The sequence below is a fragment of the Eretmochelys imbricata genome, chromosome 6 (assembly GCF_965152235.1).
Source record: "Eretmochelys imbricata isolate rEreImb1 chromosome 6, rEreImb1.hap1, whole genome shotgun sequence".
In the NCBI taxonomy this organism is placed as follows: domain Eukaryota; kingdom Metazoa; phylum Chordata; order Testudines; family Cheloniidae; genus Eretmochelys; species Eretmochelys imbricata.
The window spans coordinates 90,882,462-90,906,057 of record NC_135577.1 but is presented as its reverse complement, the minus strand read 5'-3'; the positions used below and the strand labels follow the sequence as shown (position 1 = coordinate 90,906,057).

General features: G+C 50.6%; 3 protein-coding genes across 6 annotated transcripts in view; 1 reads left to right on the top strand and 2 right to left on the bottom strand.

Annotated features, from left to right (window-relative positions):
* The window catches only part of TTLL5 (tubulin tyrosine ligase like 5), a 207,789-nt gene extending 199,571 nt beyond the window's left edge, over window positions 1–8,218 (bottom strand). Inside the window, exons 1-3 of the mRNA XM_077819170.1 lie at window positions 8,089–8,218; window positions 6,859–7,022; window positions 343–449 (exon numbers count right to left, since the gene is read on the bottom strand). Coding sequence (XP_077675296.1) covers window positions 343–449; window positions 6,859–6,935 — 184 coding nt within the window. The 5' untranslated portion in view covers window positions 6,936–7,022; window positions 8,089–8,218. The remainder of the gene's footprint in view (window positions 1–342; window positions 450–6,858; window positions 7,023–8,088) is intronic.
* A 298-nt stretch (window positions 8,219–8,516) lies between these two features.
* On the top strand, window positions 8,517–16,473 carry ERG28 (ergosterol biosynthesis 28 homolog). The gene is made up of 5 exons (XM_077819169.1): window positions 8,517–8,572; window positions 9,305–9,456; window positions 10,170–10,260; window positions 15,660–15,778; window positions 15,918–16,473. Exons 2-5 carry the CDS (start codon window positions 9,324–9,326, stop codon window positions 15,995–15,997), a joined length of 423 nt encoding a protein of 140 aa, XP_077675295.1. The 5' UTR covers window positions 8,517–8,572; window positions 9,305–9,323; the 3' UTR covers window positions 15,998–16,473.
* A 669-nt stretch (window positions 16,474–17,142) lies between these two features.
* Window positions 17,143–23,596, bottom strand: part of FLVCR2 (FLVCR choline and putative heme transporter 2) — a 57,708-nt gene continuing 51,254 nt past the window's right edge. For 2 of the 4 annotated variants that reach the window (XR_013346406.1, XM_077819168.1), the window contains one exon: window positions 17,143–19,259. Coding sequence is in view for 1 of the 4 variants with exons in the window: in XM_077819168.1 (XP_077675294.1) it covers window positions 19,194–19,259 (66 nt within the window). In the remaining 3 variants the exon portion in view is untranslated. Of the gene's footprint in view, window positions 19,260–20,550; window positions 22,376–23,596 lie in introns of all 4 variants that reach the window. The other 2 variants (XR_013346404.1, XR_013346405.1) reach the window with 2 other exon arrangements.

The following is a 23,596-nucleotide window of genomic DNA, read 5'->3' as shown; positions in this document are numbered from 1 at the left end:
GCCCACCCCGATCTAGATTCTAATACAAACACAGGTCAATGAACCATTTAGAAGCAACTAGGTCCAGTCCAGAACCAAGTCAGGTCTCATTCAAGGGAGAACAGCCACTCTCCTCAACTCAGCCCTCTAGTTGCAGAATGTTTTCCAGACAGGTGGCTCCCAGCACTGGCTTGAGCAACAAGAAAAAAAAATTGTGACCAATCCCAAAACATGGCCAATCCAGACAACCCCTCCTGACATCTCCTTTCCCACCTCAGAAAGGAGGAAGGCACCTGCTTGGAGGCTACCCAGCCCCTCTCCACACTGCAGCAGCCTAGAGTTGGCACAGCTCACTGCACCCACCTCCAATCAGGCGGATGTAACTGTCCTTGGTCAGAATGGCTTCTGCATGAAACACCAATATGGGGATCCTCCTGCAGCCACCAGTCCACATGACGCATGGGTGATCCCTGCAACAGAGAGATGGTTAACAACATGAGAGCAGCTGAGCCTCATGCATACACAGTGGATTATTCACTATGAAGGGGTCCTGGTTAGTCCTCCCACAGCAGTGTCATACAGTCCCAGGCTTGCACACCAGCCTGCAAGTGTGATATGCTTAAAGTACGAGTAAATCCTAACCCAAAGCCACCTTTTTTATGTCAGTCCAATCCAGAACAAAGCAGGTCTCATTCAAGGAAGAACAGTCACCCTCCACAACACAGGCCTCTAGGTGCGGGATTTTTCCAGACAGCATTGGCTTGACCAAGAATAAGAAAGAACTGTCACCAATCCCAAAACATGGCCAATCCAGACAACCCCTCCTGAAATCTCTACTTTCCCTCCTTCATTTTACCTTTGGCTTTTATATTTAATTTATATAACTGGTTAAGTAACTTGCATGACTTCCGAGAAGAGCCTCACACTTCTCTGCTAAAGGTCTCAGGAATCACATCTCTACACAAAGCAAGATCTATACCCAAGAACAGAGGAATACAGCAAGCACCATATCCACATTCCTAGCCCCACTGACCCAAGCAAAGCAGGAGCCATTCTGCAGTATAAGGATTGCATACCAGTTCACTGCTGCCTGGCTTCAGATATGTACTCCCAAGTGCGCTATGTGGCCACTGTGCTGGCATCCTGGGCTCAGAAATTAAACAAGCAACAAGAATCACACATTGTTCTACACACCAGGTGATGCTATCGGCACCTTTTCTTTTTAACTTATGTCAAAGACAGTAGGATTGCAGCCCAGAATTCCACAGGGTTGTCCATGGCCACTCGGCCACTTACGGAGGCTAGAGGTGCCAGAATCCAATAATCTATTTTGAGCCAAGCAGCCAGGCCACACTGCATACTGGGATCAGTAGCCCCTATTAAAAGGGGAGGACAGTTGCAATCTATTCAATTTGATCCCAGTTCAGTCCAACCCTTAGCTAGGTAGTTTGGGCATAGCCCCTTTTGCACCTCAGTCTTGCTTCCTCTCTTTGGTTTTGCAGATTTTTTAAAAGTTATTTTTTTGTTAAGAGAAAAGGAGTACTTGTGGCACCTTAGAGACTAACCAATTTATTTGAGCATGAGCTTTCGTGAGCTACAGCTCACTTCATCAGATGCATACCGTGGAAACTGCAGCAGACTTTATATATACACAGAGAATATGAAACAATACCTCCTCCCACCCCACTGTCCTGCTGGTAATAGCTTATCTAAAGTAATCTTCAGGTTAGGCTATTTCCAGCACAAATCCAGGTTTTCTCACCCTCCACCCCCCCACACAAATTCACTCTCCTGCTGGTGATAGCCCATCCAAAGTGACAACTCTTTACACAATGTGCATGATAATGAAGTTAGGCCATTTCCTGCACAAATCCAGGTTCTCTCACTCCCTCACCCCCCTCCAAAAACCCACCCCCATACACACACAAACTCACTCTCCTGCTGGTAATAGCTCATCCAAAACTGACCACTCTCCAAGTTTAAATCCAAGTTAAACCAGAACATCTGGGGGGCGGGGGGGTAGGAAAAAACAAGAGGAAATAGGCTACCTTGCATAATGACTTAGCTACACAGAACACTACAAGATAAGACTGGCAACAGCTCAGTGGTTTGAGCATTGGCCTACTAAACCCAGGGTTGCGAGTTCAGTCCTTGAGGTGGGCCTGGTCCTTGAGGTGGGGATCGGTCCTGCTTTGAGCAGAGGGTTGGACTAGATGACCTCCTGATGTCCATTCCAACCCTGATATTCTATGAAACAGGAATGGAAATAGAAACTGTATTGTACCAAACAGAAACTTTAAGATTGGCTAAACTGACAGTGCCCTGTTGTTGCCTAGCACTGGCCACATGTCACTATGCAGTGTCAACATGACATTGCCTTAAAGCCCCAGACTATCAGTGCAAACACACTGAAGTTAGTATGTGTTCAAAGGCTCAGCACCAGGATGGAGCACCTTCTCTATCAGCAGATCAGTGGCCTATTTTACCTGCACTGAGGTAGCCAGTTCCATAACACGGAAGAGAAAAGCCTGCAGCTAAAGTTGACAGTCTGGTGAATGTGTCTGTACAACTTATGAATCCTGGTTGATACAATACTGAAGTTGTAAAACTACTTTATCACAGAATGCGCCTCTATGCATATCCAGCATGGACTGACAACCTATAGAATGTCCACACCAGACTAAGGACAATGGAGAGTACTTAACTTTAAACAAGTGTACTCTGACCAGACAGATATGCTCAGCAGGTTAGCTGGAAGAACATAATTCCCCAGCTTGTCTGCAACGAGTGGGAAAGTAGAGAGGAAAACTTGTGTTTTAGAATCCTGTACACAGTGTCTGCATTTAACATGTTATATGTACTACCTGTGCCTTGAAGAGGTAAGCTGTGGGCTCAGAACACCCACCCAACTGGAATTCTGGAAGGCGGTAAGTCTGAGGGGTCCGCACTGAGCCTAGGGGCTGGGCAAGGAACCACCTGACTGCACCTCTCAGGCAGGAGTGCTAGAAAGAAGATCTGCACCCCAAGAGTGTGTCCAGAGATCCTAAGACAGTGGCAATGGCTGGTCTCCGTTCAGAGAGAGTAATTAAAATATTTAGGGATTCAGCAGTCTGGTGGGTGGCCAAGAGGGGGCACGCCTCTGGAGCTGTGACAAGACTTTAAGCAGCTGAAGAGAAATGCAGCACAAACTATTGAAAGCTACTGTGTAAATATAAAAGCACAGAAGGCAAAATTTATCATCCTGTCTAAGTGGATAAAGCTCAGAGTCCTTATAACTCACTACCAAGGAAAATCAAACATGAATAGTTACAGAAAAACACCCTGGGAGGGGGTAGGACATGTTTTAGATCTACATGGATTATTCAGAAGAGAAAAAGACACATACGGAAGGGCAGATATGCAGATATGTAAAATTTTTGGCATTATCGGTAGCTTCTTCAGACACATGCCAGAGGGATGTTGGTCAGGCAAAACAAGCAACATTTCTATTAGGTGAGGCTACAGTCCACGGTCTGAGCTGACAAGGCTGCAGCAGATACCAGCTAGTTTGCTAGGCCTGCATCATCAGACTGCGTGCTCAGAGATATTGAAAGTTCCTAATGTAGCCTTGCCCCTGGAAGTGCTTACCCTTGGTCACCGTAGAACTCATTCCAGGGTACATGATGACTTAGTGTATTGGGTAGGATATAGAGCCTCCCACCTCCAATCCTTGCTTCAAATCCCACCCAGGTGGATAGTGGACCCCAAAGATCTATTCAGCCAATATGCAGTGTCATTGTAGCTGCGTTTGTCCCATGAAATTAGAGCAGGGGTAGGCAACCTGCGGCACGCAAGCTGATTTTCAGTGGCACTCACACTGCCTGGGTCCTGGCCACTGGTCCCGGAGGCTCCACTGCTGGCCTGGAGTACTGGCCGCCGGTCCCCTGCCAGCTGGGGTTCTGTCCGCTAGCCCTGCTCAGCCCGCTGCCAGCCCTCGGGCACTCAGCCAGCAGCTGGCGTGAGGGGTGCAGACAGGGGCAAGGGGGAACACAGCTCAGCACCCCCACCTTAAAAACTGTTCCAGGATATTTTTAAGTCCTGATTTGCTACTTACATCACTATCATGCCAAGTGGAACAGCACACGGCGTTTGACATTGAGATTAGAACGTACATGCAAAAACTGGACTCCGAATTTTCTGACTGATTTCAAGATTTCCAGTGATTTGGCCCAATGCTCTCTTTTCTAATTAAACCTGAAAAGTTCAGTGAAAGCAACTTGGATTCGTCTGTATTTCAGTGGATGGGTGCTGAAGATTTCAAAATGCAGCTCATTCAGTTAAAAAGCTCAGAATTGTGGGCATCAAAGTTTGGAGATCTGTGGAGTGCACTTGAAGCTACTGAGAGAGATCATGGGGCCTCTATTCTCACCTGCTGGACGTCCCTGCCAGTGAAATTTAACTGTTTGAAGAAAATTGCATTTGCATTGCTTTCAGCATTTGGATCCACATACCTTTGTGAACAGGTATTTTCATACATGAAATCAGTCCTCTGTCACTCTTGGAGCAAGTTAACAACCGTTCACTCAGAAGCCTGTGTGCAGCTTAAAATATCCAAATACGTGCCAGACATTGGAAAACTCAGCAAGGAAAAGCAAGGGCAAGGATCACACTAAACTGGTAAGATCTGCATTTTAATTTAATTTTAAATGAAGCTTCTTAAACATTTTAAAAACCTTATTTACTTTACATACAACAATAGTTTAGTTATATATTATAGACTTATAGAAAGATACCTTCTAAAAACGTTAAAATGTATTACTGGAACACGAAACCTTAAATTGGAGTGAATAAATGAAGACTCAGCACACCACTTCTGAAAGGTTGCCGACCCCTGAATTAGAGGGACAAGATGGGTGATGTAATATCCTTTATTGGAGAGACTTCTGTTGATGAAAGACAAGCTTTTGAACTTACATATCTTCTTCAGATCAGACCTGAGGAAGAGCTCTGTGTAAGCTCAAAAGCTTGTCTCTCACCGATAGAAAATGGTTCAGCCAATATGAAATAAATCCCTGGCTTCAATGCAATTCCTGCCAAACAGGTGTCTACATCAAAAAACCACCAGCACAAATGTCCCCCCTTCACCTTTACAATCTCAGGAGAAAGGCCAATAACAGATTTTATGATTCTTTCAGAATTCTCTCCAGGACAGGGGAAGGCACACTGTGGGTGAGGCACAAAGGATTCAGTCTCCAAGGGCTCCTTTTTAGAGCAGTGGGCATTACACAGGATTCTCTGCTTGTGCCCCAGCTAGATCCCTGGTTTTATCATTCTTTGAATCTGTTGAGTTCTGGGCTTAGTGGTCCCTCCCTCACCTGCCCACCAACCCAATATTAAAACAGGCTGAGACTTTTCACCAGTGATAAACTCTTAAAAAAAAGTCATTCAATATGCTTGCCTATACCTTTGGGTACAAATGAATAGAGAGGTACCTGTCTACCTCCACCCCACTTCTGCATTTCTAGACAGAGGTGCACAAGAAGCTTCCTGTATAGGCACCTTCTCAAAGCTGAGGTAAAGAAGTAATCTGCATGGGCTCCCTCCCCACATGGGATAGGAAAGATCATTTTTCCCCATAGACCATCCAATGTATCAGACCAAATGTGAACATTTAAACAAACATTTATTTTCCCTAAATAAAGGCAAGCCCCATCTATGCTCCCTTCCCCCATCCAACCAGACCATTCACAGCTGAGCCCTCCTATCTGGCCCCAGAATCCTCCCACCCACCCTTAGGTGAATTCAATTGCTCACCCAGGGCCAGTGTACAGCAGCACCAAGTCTGAGCACAGGCTAGCACCTTACATAAGTGGAAATAGAGCCAAGACAGCAGGAAGAGGCTTTAGGTTAAGCTCTGCCCTGAGGATTTGCAGTGAGGCCACTAGGGCTCAGTCTATTCTCCAAGCAACTGTTCACATTCATCCCTACCATGACCTTGGTCACTTGGTGCAGACATTGACAAACTGTGGTCTGACTGAAGGACACAAACCTGGGCCCTGCTACCCCTTCCCTGGGATGTTGAGGACAACCGGCCAGCTCGATTTTGTCTGGAGCAATAGGTAGAGGCCCTTTGCATGGTCAGCTTGGGGAAGCCTTTGCCTCAGAGTCCTGCTATGCTGAGAGTGGTCTTTGAGAAACAAGGGAACCTAGCTTGTTAAAGCAAACTCAGCTAATGTGGGAGCAGGACACCATTCTGGAAATGGACAACTCTGGAGCAGCAGAGATGGAAAGAGGTGCTAGACAAAGCTGGGGTTAGTGCTGAGAAGAACGCAAAGATGAGAAGAAGAAACACAGCTCCTATTAAGCTTAAATACAACATGGGGGGCAAGAGCACTCAAATGCCCTACATAATACAGCAGGCTGCTCTGCAATTCCTTGTGCTCCCACAGGTGAAAACAAAAGCAAATGCAGCCAGCAGAACAGGGGTTACCCATATTTCCCTGAATTGCACCAAAGAGAATCCACCCCAAGTGAGAAGGGGATGCCAGTGAGTCATGAAAGAATGTAGCAATAGATAGGAAGCCAGAAAATGAGTGGAGTGAGAGAAATCACAGCTAAGGCCTCCTCCCCTTCCAGAGGCTCCCTCTCTACAGGAAAGAGGGGCCTTTTAGGTTTCCCAAAGCAAGGAGTTATGCACCTACCAAACACACCATGTGACCCTGATCCTTCTTTATGATTAAAAGCCCAAGTCTCACCCCATCCTCCTCAACACACAGACTTGACGGATGGGAGAAGAGAGAATGCAGCTGTCACACTAGATTAGTAAATATCTCCAAAGACCCCAGTACATTCCAGGTGAAGCATAACTAAGGTTCAGGCACTATGTATGTTTTCACTTACTCTGGCCCTTCTTCCACCTCTTCCTCCTCCGAGGACGAGCCGGTTTCCTCCAGGTCCCGAGCCACCCCAACTGGCATCTCCTATGGGAGTTTTCATGCAGCCCAGTCACAGTGGTCTCCTAGACCCTTTCATATAGAATCAGTAGATCTAGCCAGTGCAGCTACCTGCAATAATCATCAGGAGTATGAGTATATGACTGAGCAGAATAGCCTAGAGACATAAGTCAGCTCAGCACTACAGCTACACAGATCTACATGAGACATAAACCCTACTGCTACAGGGCATAAACCAACCTACTTGCTGCCAGGAGGCAAGAAGAAACTTCCATAACTAAGTTCTTGCACTTTCCTCTGAACCATCAGGTTCTAGCCACTAGTCCAGGACACTTGACTAGATGGGGCACTGCAATGACCTGAGATATAGCACTGCTATCTTTTAGTCACAGTGATGCTCCTTTCGGGCTTTCTACCATCACAAAGAATCCCCCTGAGAGACCTTCCCTGGGAAGAACAGCTCCAGTGCAGGGAGTCCTAGGCTAGTTTGCCCAAGTGTCTTTGGGCTGATTCAGCACCCCAGAGGAGAAAGTGACTTTCCTCTGCGCCTGACTCAGAGACCAGCCTGGAAAAGTCTGGCTGCTTCAGCACTTTCTTCCTCAAAGGCTTTCCTTATAGGGACATGCTTTCCTCAGACACAAGCCCTGGGGCTCCACACACGGGTAACTGGCGGAAGTTCTCTGGCCTGGGTTATACAGCTCAGACGAGACGCTCTGATGGTCTCTTCGGGCTTTACCGCCTACGAAGGAAGGACTGGACCGCCACGCGGCCCGGTGCCGACCCACCTCCCTCTGGTCACTGGCCGTGCGGGAGCCTCCGACTCTCCCCGTTAGCCCGGCCAGAAGGGTCTGTCCGGGATGCGCCGAGAGGCCCGCACGCCGGTGACGCCTAGGGGCCAGGAAACACCACAGGCTGCCTGAGATAAGGGGCTTCCCAAGGCAGCGGCCCCGCCCCACGCCGCGCGACCCCACCTGCCACCCGGGGAGGCACCTGGCCCCGCAGCGCGCCACACAGCCCCGCCAGACGCAACTGCCTTGGGGCTAGCGAGCCCGGGATCATACCAGGCTGCCCGCCGCGCTGCCGGGCGGCACCCGCCGCTTCCCCCGCCGCGGGGAACCCTCGGGAGTTCCAGGAGCCCCTGGGATCGCGCCGGGCCCCTCCCGCCTTCCCCCCGTACCTACAGCCTCATCTTCCGGGGACGGGGGCTGAGCTCCGGGCAACTCAGCCCCGGCGGCCGCAGCGCCCGCCTCTTGACGCTTCCCCGGTTACTACAACAACCAACAGGCAGGCAACCGCCCTAATTTCCTGCTGCGCAGGCGCCAGCGGCACCCTCCCTTCGCTCTTCCCGCCGCGCAGGCGCAGACGCAAGCGCAAGCCATGCCCGCGCCACTTGTAGCTTCCGCCTCCTCCAACATGGCGACCGAGAGAGCCGAAGCATGGGCTAGGTTCATATTTTACGTCACCGCGCCTCAGGGGCGGAGCTCCCTTAGTGTCTTTGATTCGGACACTGACCTATCAATCCACATGGCGTGTAAGTAGAGATGGGTCTAACAGCCAATCAGAGTAAGGGCAGGGCTAACAGGGAACCAATCAATACGCCGAGCTCCTAGGGGTGGGGCTGCTGCTGCATAACAGTGGGGAGTCGGTGGGGCTGTGAGCAGGTGTGGAATGGCATGAGGGCTGGTCGGAGGATGCGGTGCAGGGGAGATCGTGGGAGGGCTGGAGCATGGATGGGCTCCGGGGATCTGTTGGGGAAGGGCAACAGGGAGGTGATGGGAGTCAGGGCAGAAAGGGGCTGGGGGACTTGTGTGAGAGATTTGGGGCAGGGAGGGGATGGGGCAGGAGGAAGTGAAGTGGGGTGCAGCCTTGGGACAGTGGAGCGGGGAGTGCAAATCTCTACACTGGCATTGGCGAGTAGGATGCATTAACGGGGGAGTCCAAGCCTTGGTGTTGTGTGGGTCAGTGCCCAGCTTTGCCATACAGGGAGCTCAATACACTATCAGTTTTGCAGACGTCTCTCTTTGGGGCTATGTGGCAAGCTGATGCTGCCAATCGGGGAGAGAGGAAGGTGGAGAGGATGCACCAAAAGTTTGTGAACAGGACCTACTTGGTCAAGTTTGGCCCAGGACCCAGAGGATGAGTGACCTCCCACAGTGAGACAGCATCATGCTTTTCCATCCCCTTTTGATGGACATACAGATTTCTACCTTTGCATTACGAGGGGTGTAGTGCAGCTCATATCTGGTAGGGGCTGGTCTCTTTATGGGAATCTCTGGGAAGAGACGGGGACTTTCTGTGGAAAAGCCTGGACCCTGGTTTAAGTGGAAGTGTTCTAGGGGGTGGAATCCATGTGGTTTTCTTTTGTGATGCTGATCTCCTGCCTTTGTCCCCAGGAGCAGGTACCAGAGCATCATGAGCCGTTTTCTGAATGTGTTGCGCAGCTGGCTGGTCATGGTATCCATTATTGCGATGGGGAATACACTGCAGAGCTTTCGTGATCACAGCTTCCTCTCCGAGAAGCTGTACACGGGCACACCCAGCCTTGGTAAGGAGCCCACGTTGCCCTTCCTGCCCATCAGGAGGCATTACCATATCAGCTATACCTCATGTATCAACATCCTGCCCCAAGTCCTGGAGGACTTTTGTCTACATCTCAGAAGTGAGCCACATTTCGGGTCTTAACCTCCTGTAAGCCATATGCTAGCCCAAACTTACAAGGGCAACCAGCACCATCCCTTCTTCAGCAGTGAGCCCTGATCCTCTCTGGAGAGTGCCAACCTGTCTCCAGTACACCATCTTCTACAGCCTTAGGTCACCTGCTGGCCAAGATCTGGAACCCTTTCTCCAGAAGGGTTGGCACTAGATACAACCCTCTCACCAAGCCTGCAAATGCTGCTATTCAGCAGTTCCAGGCAGCAGACAGCATTGTTCAGCACCCACAGCAATGCACTTTTAACTCAGTGATCTTAGTACAACTTCTTTAGGGCTGGAACCAGCCTTGGTTCCTTTTTCCCTTAAGGTCTGTGGTTACTAGAAAGGATGCATGGTTCCCAGCAGCTACAGAAACACCCACTCAGCTGCCCTTTAATCATCTGGGAAATCTTGTTACACCCACAGCAAGTAGGAGAGAGTAATTGCACTAGCTGGGAGGAGATCTCATGTTCTTCCTTCCCTCCACCACTTTGCTCAGCCTGCAGAGATGGTAGCTCATGGGAGAGAGCATTCATTTTCCTCATCTGTTTCTTCTTCTCTGCACAGTGAATGGTCTCCAAGCTCGGACCTTTGGCATCTGGACTCTGCTCTCATCAGTGATTCGCTGCTGCTGTGCCATTGACATCCGCAACAAGACGTATGTAAGGGAAACACCAGAGAAGGGGTGTCCCATTTTCCCTACAGTGTTCACTTGTCACTGCTATAACAGCTTTCTTCTGTCCTCTTATGGGGCAGCTCTGGGGGTTGTCAATAACTGCTTCCTGAAATCCCCTTATTGGGCCCCTCTTTGGGTAGGGGTAGGCAGTCTTCCCTTGAATCATCTTAACATCTTAATCTCTGCTCTCTCAGTATCCTTTATGGGGCAGCTCTTGGAGTAAGAGGTTTAACTACTGCTCCCTGAATCACAGGAGGAAGGGCTGCTCACTTGAACCCAACTCTCAGATCAAGCTAATAATTACCAGGTGTGACATGGCCTTTTAAGCCCTATAATGCAGGGGTTCTCAGCCTCTTTTTCCTCCGAGGGCTCAGCCGGGGTGGGGAGGCTTCAGGCATAGGTGTAGTGTGACTTCTATTTGGGGGGGCAGGGGCCAGTGGGGCTTGAGCCACCTCCGCATGGTGGGGTCCAGCAAGGTAGCACCACCTCTACCCCCTGACTCACCTCAGCAGGCCACCCAGCCTGTCTGGGTTCAAGGGGGGGAGGGGTGGGGCACGCAACCAAATATTATAACTCAAAGGTGGGGGGCTTAGCTCAAAAAGTTTGAAAACAGCTTAGGGTGGAGGGAGGGGGATGCTAGGGGCTGTGTGAGGGCAGCTCAGGATGGAGGTAGGGCATAACTAGGGGCTGTGCGCAGATGGGGTAGCTCAACTTGGAGGGGGTAACTGGACTGTGTGCTGGCAGGGAGGTAGCTCAGGGTGCAGGGCAGGAGTAGCTCAGGGTGTAGGGCAGGGGCAAGCAAACTTTTTGGCCCGAGGGCCACATCTGCATGGGGAAATGGCATGCAGGGCCATGAATGTAGGGCTGGGGCAGAGGGTTGGGGTGAGGGAGGGAGTGCAGGGTGCGGGAGGGGATGCACTGTGCAGAAAGGGGCTCAGGGCAAGGGGTTGGGGCGCAGGAGGGGTGCGGGTGTACGAGAGGGGCCCAGCGCAGGGGGTTGGGGTGCAGGAGGGGTGCGGCAGGGGGCTTAGGGTAGGGAGTTGGGGTTTGGGGTGTGGGCTCTGGCCCGGTGCTGCTTACCTAGAGTGTCTCTGCAGTGGCAGTGGGGCTAAGGCGGGCTCCCTGCCTGCTCTGGCCCCGCGCCACTCCCAGAAGCAGCCAGCACCATGTCCTTGCTGCCCCAGTTCCCCGTTCCTGGCCAATGGGAGCTCTGGGGGGCAATGCCTGCAGGCGAGGGCAGCATGCGGAGCCGTCTACCACCCCCCCCCACCCCCTAGGGGCCGCAGAGACGTGGTGCTGGCTGCTTCTGGGAGTGGCGCAGGGCCCATGGCGCCACAGGGGTGGCAATCCCGCAGGACAGATCCGGCCTGCGGGCCGTAGTTTGCCCACCCCTGGTGTAGGGAGAGCGGTATTAGGGGCTGTGTGCTGGGAGGATTCCCCTGCAGTCCCTGTTCCAGAGGGATCTGCCAGCCACAGAGCCGGGTCTCTCCAACCTGGGGTCTCTTAGCGGCTGCCTCTACAGGAGCAAAGGTGTCTGGGAGCCGAGAAGCAGCTTCAAGCTGGGGCACCAGCAGGAGTGGAAGAAATGCTGCTGCTGCCTGCACCATGCACCAGCCAGAGTGGCAGCTGTCTCTCACTGCCTGGCTCCAGCTTCGGGTTCCCACCTCCGACCTGGGCAGGGAGAGGAGGGGCAGGGGAGGTGTGGAGCTGCCCCCGGGAACTGCCGTGATCTTGTGCTGCAGTTGGCGTGGGGGAGCCCTCCATGTCCCTAACTCTGTCCATGTACTCAGGGCTTCTATCCCACCAGGAGCACAAGGGCTTGGGGCTCCAGGATTCAGCCCTGCGCCTCACTGCTTCAGCCCTGTAGGGGGCGCTGGGGATCAGGGCTTCATCCCCGCCGGGGGGCGCTGGGGATCAGGGCTTCCGCTGCGGGGCCCTGCAGCCCCCTTGAGAGGGCTCACAGATCCCCAGTTGAGAACCGCTGTTACAGTGTTTCTGATCCTCATTCTGGAACCCTCAGCCCAGTCGCCTCATTACCCTGGTGATACTGGGTGCTTAGCAACACTGCCATCATACTGGTGCATGGCACCTGTTTGTTAAGGATTGTATGGCAACTCATCGCAAGTCATGTGCCATGTACCCAGCTGTGGGTCTGAAGGGAGCACATACACATGGGCTGTCTTGATTGGGGCCAGCGTCAGCTGGTGGTTGTCTTTGTAACTAGAGGGGATAGCCTATGTTGGATGGGCAGTGAGGCTGGCTGTTCATTCCTCTAGTAATAGGGGAACTTCGGTCTGGCAGTAGTGTCAGAGCAGGGTGACTTCCATTTGTATCTCTAGTACACACTGGATGAATGACTGTGTGCGGTGGAGGTGGCAGGCTGGTGGTTCTCTCTGCTGGGTATATTTGTAGAGGGGGTGAACTCAGGCCAGTTGGTCTGTGGGTTAGGGGGATGCTGGGAGTTGCCATGGAGGGGGCACAGCCTGAGCAGCTGGTTGTTTCTTGGAAGGGTTTTGTGGCTAGATTGTCGGGCTCAACGGGTAGTGATCAATGGCTCCATGTCTAGTTGGCAGCCGGTATCAAGTGGAGTGCCCCAAGGGTCGGTCCTGGGGCCGGTTTTGTTCAATATCTTCATAAATGATCTGGAGGATGGTGTGGATTGCACTCTCAGCAAATTTGCGGATGATACTAAACTGGGAGGAGTGGTAGATACGCTGGAGGGGAGGGATAGGATACAGAAGGACCTAGACAAATTGGAGGATTGGGCCAGAAGAAATCTGATGAGGTTCAATAAGGATAAGTGCAGGGTCCTGCACTTAGGATGGAAGAATCCAATGCACCGCTACAGACTAGGGACCGAATGGCTAGGCAGCAGTTCTGCGGAAAAGGACCTAGGGGTGACAGTGGACGAGAAGCTGGATATGAGTCAGCAGTGTGCCCTTGTTGCCAAGAAGGCCAATGGCATTTTAGGATGTATAAGTAGGGGCATAGCGAGCAGATCGAGGGACGTGATCGTTCCCCTCTATCCGACATTGGTGAGGCCTCATCTGGAGTACTGTGTCCAGTTTTGGGCCCCGCACTACAAGAAGGATGTGGATAAATTGGAGAGAGTCCAGCGAAGGGCAACAAAAATTATTAGGGGTCTAGAACACATGACTTATGAGGAGAGGCTGAGGGAGCTGGGATTGTTTAGCCTGCAGAAGAGAAGAATGAGGGGGGATTTGATAGCTGCTTTCAACTACCTGAAAGGGGGTTCCAAAGAGGATGGCTCTAGACTGTTCTCAATGGTAGCAGATGACAGAACGAGGAGTAATGGTCTCAAGTTGCAGTGGGGGAGGTTTAGGTTGGATATTAGGAAAAACTTTTTCACTAAGAGGGTGGTGAAACACTGGAATGCGTTACCTAGGGAGGTGGTGGAATCTCCTTCCTTAGAGGTTTTTAAGGTCAGGCTTGACAAAGCCCTGGCTGGGATGATTTAACTGGGAATTGGTCCTGCTTCGAGCAGGGGGTTGGACTAGATGACCTTCAGGGGTCCCTTCCAACCCTGATATTCTATGATTCTAATGGAATCTGCAGCAAATTGCAGTTGTGGCCCCTAGAGGGCAGCAGAGCTCAGGTATAACATCAGCTTAGGTGCTGGATTTGCGGACTGCTCCAGGCCAGAAGCAGCCCAAATCAGCTTCTCTTCTTGTATTATGGGGTGCCTCCACCATTTCCCAATCCCTTGTCCCCTCAAGTTCATACCAGCCCCCTTGTGCGCACACATACGCCTCATCCCCCATCTGCCCCTACAATGGCAATCCATGCATGTCCGTGCACTTCTGTTTGATGATGAGCTTGATCTCCTCTGCTTCCATGAAACCTGCCTACAGCTGGACCCCTTCCTGCAACATCAGAAGATGGTCCTGTGGTGCCCCCTCACTGAACAGCTTTGGGACAAGGAGGTGATGCTTGTCCTTAAAGGCTAAGTTCCCATTGCCCCTGCTCTCCTTTGAGACATTCTCTCATCATTTCTTCCTCTGGACAGATGGGCTGTGCTGTCCTCCCAAAAGTCCCAGGGGGCTGGACACCACCCTGGGCACTGGTCTTCTGGAGCTGCCTCATACTCCCAGGAATAAAGGCTCTGCTTCCCCTACCTCCTTCTCAGCCCAATACAGCTCTGTGCCTCAGACTGACCACTTTCTCTTCCCAGTGCACTGGGTGATCCTGCCCTCCCCACTGACTCCACAGTATCTCTTATCCTGCCTGCCTAACCTGCTTAGTACTCCCAGATCAACTCAGATTTCCTTTTTTAAAGTGCCATTCTCCTGCAAAAAGCTGTAAAATGCCTTATTGGCCCCATGTTTGTGTCGCAGTGAGGTCCATATCATATTTGCTGTTTACAAATAAAAATGTTTTTTCTTCTCATTTCTTCTCAAAACTCACCCTGGGCTGTGAGAGTCACGCGGGATGCTTTCCTTTTTGCACATCATCAGTAGGGAAGGTTCATCAGGACAGATTCTGTCCTCGGTGCCACCTGTGCTGCCCCATTCTAGCCGTTTTGATGTAACGGATTGGAACTTCAGCAGAATCCTTTACTGTGATGTATTGGCTGGAAGAGAATCCAACTCATTCTCTCTCAGCTGGCTTAACAGGAGTAAAAAGCTGCCAAGGCTTATTTTAGTCACAGACAGGGGTGCTGGAACAATTTTTATAGTGGGGGGGCTGATGATGGAAACCATGTATTTGGTGTTTGTTATTATTACTTCAAGCCGGGGGTGTTCCACCCCTAGTTCCAGCACCACTGGTCACAGAAGTTGGCAGTTCTGACACTGCTACCAAGATAGGAAGGGCCCAGCAAAACGAGAAGAGGCCATCGGTACATAGTCACTTTACAGAATAAGGAAGGGTCAACATTAGGAAATTATCAGATCTTCCCAGAGCTCTTCAGTGGGAGTTGGTAACTGTTTGGGTTTAGTGTAGGCAGGACCGAGCCTTTACGCTCTCATTACTGAAAGCATCCTACACTCATCTCTAGGCCCCTTCCTTGACAGTAATGTTTGCACTTGCAGCTGCCATTTTAGCCTTGATTGGCAGGGGTTAGGACAACGTATTGTCAACAACAGGTAACTTTCACCATGTAAAAAAGGCTCTAACACTTTTGTGGGCACAAGGAAGATTGTGAGAGAAAATGCCTCAGGCACCAAAGAGACTGGGAAGGGACTTGTCTGAGGTTTCCCCATCCTGCCACTGCTAGGCTGGAATTGGATCTCACTCCACAGTGTGAGGATGGACTGGGCTGGCTCTCTCCAACCTGCTCTTTCCCTTTCCCTGCTAGGCTTGTGCCCCCCCCACTCCATGCTACCCACTAACTGCTCTCTGTTTCTCTCTGCTCCTGGCAGCCTCTATCACATCACACTCTTGACCTTCCTCATAGCCCTGGGCCACTTCCTCTCTGAAGTGTTTGTGTACGGCACAGCAGCCCCAACGATTGGTGTCCTGGCACCCCTGATGGTGGCAAGTAAGTACAGCTCACTCCATGATTCCCCTGAGAGCTAGGAAGCTGGGGTAGAGCTCAGATGAGGGGAGTGGGGAGAGGTAAAGTTCCCTTCCTATGGGCAGTGTTTCTGGCACCCACTTGCTTTCCATCTGTGTCTCAGGTTTCTCCATCCTGGGCATGTTGATTGGGCTGCAGTACCTGGACGTGGAAGCAGTGTCACGAAACAAGAAGAAAAACTGAAGCCAAGGGTCCCACATATGTTAGAATCACCTGCCCGCTGCATCTGCATCTCCCCTGCCAAACTCCTGCCAGCTTACCTCCCTGGCCCCCCCTCTGGTTCTCTAGCTCCTGCCCTCCTGCAGTCACATGATTGTTTGACTTCTCGTTAATCACTCTTCATTAGCAATTGATTTCACCTGTACAGGTAGTGTTTTAATGATGACCAGTGATAAAAACCTAGCCCCAAGCCTGTGGGGGCTGTCCCACTGTAGGCATTGCCTGAGACATTCTCAGCTCCCAGGCTGGCAAGGGGACCAGTTCCCAGCCATGCCCAGCATAGTTCTCCCCCCAGGGCACCTGCAGGGAGGAGGAGTAGAGCCATCCATGATCTGCTGGAGATCTGTGTGGGAGGAGACACCAAGTCCAGCCCCTGGTGCTGCTGTGTTTTGTATGTGTCTATGTTCACGGGGCAGTTTGTAATAAACAATAGAAAACTGTGGAAGGTGCAGAGTCTTGCCTTCTACTAGAGAGAGGAAGACCTAGCCTGAGTGACAAGGAGCAGCCACCTTTAGCCCACCTCACCCTGGAGGGTAAGTCAGCCCTCCTACCTGGCCAAGGCCTCCCTCCAATCTCCTGCTCCGCAGCCTGACTGCTCGCACTGTACGGATATGAAGTGCGGTGGAAATCTATTGCTGCTTCCTCCCCTTTCCCTAGCTTATGAGGGAGAATGAAATGAACCCAGCTGTTCCTTTCCTTCCTCTAATGTGGCTGCCATCCAGCTCCCAGCAGAGGCTTTGTGCATAATGTGCTCCTTGTGAAAGCAGAGAGGGTCTGGGCCAGGCCCAAGATGGGGAAAGCAGGGGGTGGGAGTTATCAGGGCAGGGGGGCTGTGCAGAAGAGGGAGTGAGGATATTAGAGGATGTGGGGGAGAATAGGCACTAGTAGACGGATAGTTGCTTCTGCTCTCTGGCCCAGGAGCCCCTGCCCTATTCAGTGTAACCACCACAGCAGTTCCAGTGAGAGGGGATTGTGTAGGAAGGTGTGTTAACCAAATAATGCCCATTGTGTACCATGTGGGCCTGTCCCTCTGCGTTTTTATTAGGGGGCTCACACAGCTGCATGGTATGCTCCATCTTTACAGCATTGCCAATGGTAGGCTCCCTGGGGATAGATTACTTACGGACAACTGTCACACAGCTGCACCAATATAACTATTAAATACAAATTATATTTAAAAATACAAGGAATCCAGTGAACATTTTCCCAAGGCCTTTTGAGATCACACAGGGTTGAGCCACTTCAACAATCCCCAAAATTGTATTATAATAAATCAAGGTAACTGGTGGAGGAAGGCCACTTAGAGATAGAGGGAAGACAACACTGGTCCAGGGGCAGACTCCGCATTATCGAGTATCAGTCTAATGGCTCCAAAACTACAGCCTGCACAGCACTTTCTGGTGGTCCAGAAAGATGGCAGGTCTTGTGGTGACAGCTCTCCTTGTTTCCAGTGACTTCAGCAAGTGTCTAGGCTCTTTACTGAACAGAGGCACCTGGAGGCCTGCAGAAGCAGATGGACATGAGGAGGTGCCAGCCTAACTGCTGCTTCTAGAGGCTACAGCTACTGCGAAGGAGAGGAAACAGGAACTGCTTCCACCGAGCCGGGGGCCTGGAGTTGCCAGCCACCAGCAAGATAGGATGCCCAAAGAAATATATTGAGGGGAGCAGGGGAACCAAAAGACTAGGTGGCTGGGAAACGTGCAGCTAGGGAAAGGGGAAGAAAGAGGAACAAAACAGATGGGAGGGGAGATAAAATGGAGAGCAAAGGCAGTGAGCATGATTAACTTTTTCAGGACACTTCAAAATACCTATCACTGTTTTCCTAATCTTTGTCATGTGACTGACTGGAAATTGCTAGGTGGCTCTCACCCAATGGGAGGAGGGGGGCGGCACGGATAATAAAAGGGAGGCAAACTACACGATTGCAGCTCGGAAGAGAGATGAGGTCAGTGCTCATGAGTGGAAGAGCAGGCAACAGCAACTGGTGGGGCTCATGGTGAGTGGGAAGGAAAGTATCCACAAGATACTCAGATGATGTGATTCCGAATTATGAAAAGAAGTTTGGGATGCCCTGTGCTAAAGCAACCTGAGCCTGCCTCCCAAAGCTAGTTGAGTAAGAGGAGGGGAAGCAGGAGCACAGCTCCTCCTCTCTGTACCAGCAGAGGGCTCCCACAAAATGTGTATTATTTTTATAGCACCAACCTTGCGCTTGTGTAAAGTGCTTTCCAGCCAAGGAAGAGGATAGGGTTCCTTCCCAAAGGAGCTCACAATCTAACTCAGTAGTGTTGTCACAGTAGCCCTGAAGGCTGGTGTCAACTATAAGGTGGGCTAGACCCCGGTGCACTTTGCACACATGCCCCAGCGCCAGGCCCTGGCCTCAAACGATGTGACTGACAGTTGGGCTCTGGCCAGGGCACATATTGGTGCTTCCCCAGTCCTCTTACAAATTTTTACTCTACAAAATTTCAAAAAACATCAGGGAAGTTTGATTAAAATACAAAATCACATTAGTCCACAGACTAAAAATCTGCTGGGCTAGGAGGTCCCTGTACAAAAATGGGAACGCCACAGTTGTCACATGATTTGCAGAGCCTGGGGAAGCGTGAGGGCCTGAGCCATCCCCCCACACTATGGCCAGGTGAACCACCTGCTCCAGTCACTATGAATACAGGGCAGACCCATCACTTCCAGAGCAAGGGTCACAACTCAGAGCAGGGCTGGACACAAAGCCAGTGCGGTCTAGTTCTCTCTCCACCAAGAGGTTCCTTCAGAGGATGCACTTGGCTACCCACCGTACAGCTTCTCTGGAAGGGGAGAGGAAGGCCACTTGAGGAATGCCACCATGGGCTCCAAATACTGAGTACTGTGTTGGACTCACAGCCCCTGCTCCTCTGAGCTCCAAGCAAACAGATTCGGGGCTCCACTGAAGCTTTGCTGCTGAGCAATAGGTTCTCCCACAGCAGGACACAGAGGGGAAAGCAGACTGATGAGAGAAACCCAGGCTGATCTGTTCCTTCCGATGGCTCCATGAGCAGCTTTCTGGACTCCGGCCCTGATGCTGCCCCCAATGCCATGCTGTGCGGGAACCAGAAGGATACTGCAAGTGACAAAGATGGGAAGGGGGGGTTGGTAGGCAGTGTCTCCCAGCTCTGCCACCCCTTCACAACTTTGATTCATCAAGGACCACAGGAGCAATGTTGTCCCCAGGCACCTCTTCCAGCGCTTTCTGCAAAATCAGAGAAAAGGGGTATGGTTAGAGCACCAGGTGGCTAGGGCTGGGCTTCAGTACAGGCCTTGGAGCCCAAAGGCTGGGATATTCCTGAGATCCTCAACAAAATATGCATGAGGGTCAGACATCTGCAGAGGCAAGGAGAGGCCCCAAGGAACAATAGCTAAGACCATCCTCTTTAGAGCTCAGCTAAGATTGCACCAGCTCCCTCACCCCAGACAGCTCCACTGCTCAGGTGGGGGGTGTTGGAACAGGCAGAGCAGGGGCCCCTTTCCTCTTGAGCAGCCCCCTGGGCTATTGTAAATACATAGTCATGGCAGCTCTGTGGACCTGGGTCTTGCCCCACAAAGCCAGCTCAGCTAGAGAAAAGACTCCACCTCCACTGCAAATGGAGCTTCCAAGTGGGGAAGTGCAGAGCAGCACTTGGGGGAAGGGAGGCAAAATGCACCCTGTGGTGGGGGAGAAGCGGCATACGGTGCATCCTGGTGTATTTAAACAGGACAGGAACTTCAGCCCTGGTGCGCTGGTCTCCCCCTGCCCAACTCAAAGCTGAGTGCTCACACTGCTTGCCCTCTCCCCACCCTACCCGCTTCAGGCCTCAGGGCTAGCACCTCCAGCCCATCTCAGCGCTTAAATACTATGTTGATTCATCAGAAGAAAGAAAACAACTATATTAAGCCTTTTAGAAGAAAAATTTAGGCTGATTAATTAGAAAAGCTCCCTGGCCATGAGATGGAAGGGGTGCTGGGGACAAACCACCCAATAAATAGAGCTTTATAAATTTATGAACAGGATTGTATGACAGGGTTGCAATAGCAGGCGACTGGATTTGACCCAGGAGGTCCTTTCCAGTCTTATGTTCCTATTTCCCTAGGGAACGACTGGGAGAGCCAGAACTCAACCCTTGTAAGACAACCCCACACAGGCCTAAAGGAAAATCCTGCCCCCCCAGCAGCAGTGTCTTCCTATGCCACCCTGACTTTTCAGGGTTGTTGTAACAGAAGGGTAGGCACTTCTCCTTACTGCTGTGGCCCTTGCTGCTGCCTGTGCTTCTGGTGTCAGCCCTTCAGTAACAACGAGATAACTTAACTGCCATTGTCACATAAGGCAACTCACTGAATTTTACTGGCTGGGAGTGGAGCCTTCAATGGGCCTGTGCTCTGGACAGAGAACAGAACCCAAGAGAAGGGGCACTGTTCAACAGACTGGCATTCAGCGCTATGCACAGTCCCTGGAACAAAGCTTCCTGCCATAGAGCTTATCCTGCTTCAGAGGAGCTACTCCTAACCTAGGCCTGGCTTGCAGGGTAAAGTGCTGCATGGAGCCACTGCTGCGTCGTCTTATCCAAGTACACCAGACACTTCAACATCCCACAAGCGCTGGACAGGACTTCAGCCTGGAGAACCCTCCTGGTCTCTTCTTTCATTGTTTGTCTGGAGTGCTCAGGGGAAGAGAGACAGGCAGGTATTGTAGGCTGCTGCCCTTTAGAGAGGCATATGGGTCTGGGCCCTCCCCAAATAGGTGTGTTTGCTAGGCCAGCATATTAGACCTAGAGGCAAAAGTGGAACCCAGCTCCTCCCCATTCAGGAGTCAGAAAGGCAGCTGCCCCATAAGCCCTTTACCACAGCCCTGCCAGTAAGAGATCCCAGGATGTTCCACTGAGAGTTACCCCAGGATTTCCTTCTAGGCACCCCCCTCTGCACCATTTAAGGCAGGCTCTACAGGGCTCCCTGAAGCAGAAACAAACCAAAGAGACCTTGGTGGCCTCAGGACACAGCAGGTACAGGCAGAGTGTGGTAGCGCTAAGCAGTTATCTTCCTGTGGCGTGAGACAAGTCCAAGCCAGGAGCCATGGTCAGAAACACACAGGAAAGAGGTTCGCATCTCCCCACAGTTCAAGAGAAAACCAGGCAGCTTAGAAGCAAGAGATACAAACATAGCTTTATTTTGTGTAGTATCTTTCATACAAACTGCAGCCCAGAAGCTTTTACAGAGTTAAATAATAATAGCTCAAGGGGAGGAGACAGATCAGGAGAGCGTCAGCAAGTCAGCGGGATGGAAGGATGCTTTTCCAGACAGCAGAAACTGCAGAGAGGAAGGCTCTCTCACCAGCAGTGGGAAGAGTGTTGGCAGGGAGAGAAGAGGCCAAAGTCAGATATGCTGGGAGGGCAGCAGAGTCGAGCTCTGGGAGCTTGGTCAGGGAGGCCATTGGTGATTTTGAACTGGGGCTTTAAATGAACAGGGAGCCAGTAGAGTCTGAAACCAAACCCATCACAGCTTCATCCCCACTTACCTTTCACCTCTTCTTGAGCTATAGGAACAAAGGGTTAGTAAACCTGCAAACACACACGGCTACACAATCTTGGGAAAGGGAAAAGGCAACGCACACAAGCAGGCACATGCAGTGGGGATAGATGGAGATACCGCCACTGGGAATGAGGTGTGGAAATGGCCTGCGCAGAGATTTGGGGCAGGGGATGCTGACTACTTGCCACAATGCTAACATGAAAGGTCAGCAGAGCAAAGAGGCATGTGATCTCCAGGGAGTGGCAAGAGGGAGAGAACGTGCTTGGGAATATTCTTCCCATGCCCTGTCCTTGCCCAGTAAAATTCAGTAACATTCAAGGAGTTTTGCTAGCTGCAATATTTCACTAGAACCAGATAGTTAGCTGAAGTTGTGAGGCCCTGGTGAGCCAGGGAGATGATGGAATGCAAGCTTTCCACTAAGCAAGTATCTCAACCCTGAGTCAGGGCCCTCACCAGAGCTAAGAGGATTTTGGCTAGACCTCAGCACACTGTCAGAAATACCGCCACACCCAGACACATGCACGCACAATAAAACACAAAGTTGTCACCGACAAGCAGCCAAAACAAAGTTCTATCATGCAGTGTAAATGGCACCTTAACAGGGTTCCAGTGCCATTGAGGACACAGTGAAGGTGTCATCTCACTGCAAGATAGAACCATGCTTCAACCAAGCCTGCCAACATGGCTACATCAGGAAAGCAGGACCTTTAAACACCCTAACTCAGGAAATACAGTTGTTTCCTCACAGCAACGCTGACTCACCCTGTATTACACGTGTAGCATTTTCAAGTACAACAGGACCATGTTCTATGGGGGGGAAAAAACTAGCATTACGGTTGAGAAAGAATTGTGGCTGAAAGCTGAAGCATCCTTGTGCTCATATTTAAAAATATGGTCTATTGATATCAGCTATTTGTCATCCAATAGAAAAAGTTGGAATTTTTTACAAAACCTACTGTAGAGTACATTTTAATGCACTCCACATAGTCTTTAGATTTGGCATGAGTTGTAAGTTTCAAGGAGATCTACAAAACAAGCCAAGTTTGAACAAAATCAGTTCTACTATTTTGGAATCATGCATGTTCAAAATTCTAGGCAGGCATTTTTGTTTGATGAAAAAAATTCTTAACATACTTCTGAACAGATGTTGCTTAAAATCTTTGTTGAAAATTTCATTGCTGAGCCGAGACCCAGCATGGAAAATTTTACCCATAAAAGGCATTTGTTTCAGAAAGCAACACATCAAAGTGCAAGCAAACTATAAAAGAAAGGTTAGAATGGATGCTGTAAGCCAGCCTCAGTTATACACTGTGGTGCTACCTGCACCCACTATAATACAGCATGGTAATATGAGCTAGTTGACACTGCTATGGGACGCTAACACAAGATGATTGTGATGGCTTCAGATTCCATGTACTTGTAATGAAAGCAAGTCACAAATAGAGATCCCTGGACATCTGCACATAGCATTTAAAGAGAAGGGGACATTTGGTCCAAATGTCTCAAGAGCAGTGGAACACAGAAAACTAAACACACTGCTAACTTCAGATGTGAATTGATGCTGGATGGGATAGCAGTGAAAGGACTAACAGTACTGGCATAGTTATACTGGAGGGTGAAGCATTCACACTGCCATTAAGTCAATTTAACTCCCACTGAAAAAGAGCTTCCAGCTGCAAAGCCATTCCATGTAAGTGGCGAGGTGCATTAATAGAAGATGATTTGTGTGTGGTCACAAGGCAGTTCTCGCTGGAATAAGTAAAGACACACTGTACAGCTCTTGGATAGACCACTGTTAGGAGTGTGTTTCAGCTCTGAAAAGCAACTAAGTACAGATAGCCCCTTCTCACCCCACAGAGTGGGTAGCAGAGTCAGAGCTGATTATTTCAACTGCAAAAAACACCACACACGCACACATGCACATGCATGTTCAGCTTTATGTTCCTATGACCCCTGCAGAGCCAAGACAGCTATCCCAGAGGAGCTGGCTTCTAGTCCTTTCACCAATTGAACCCTTTACTCCATTGA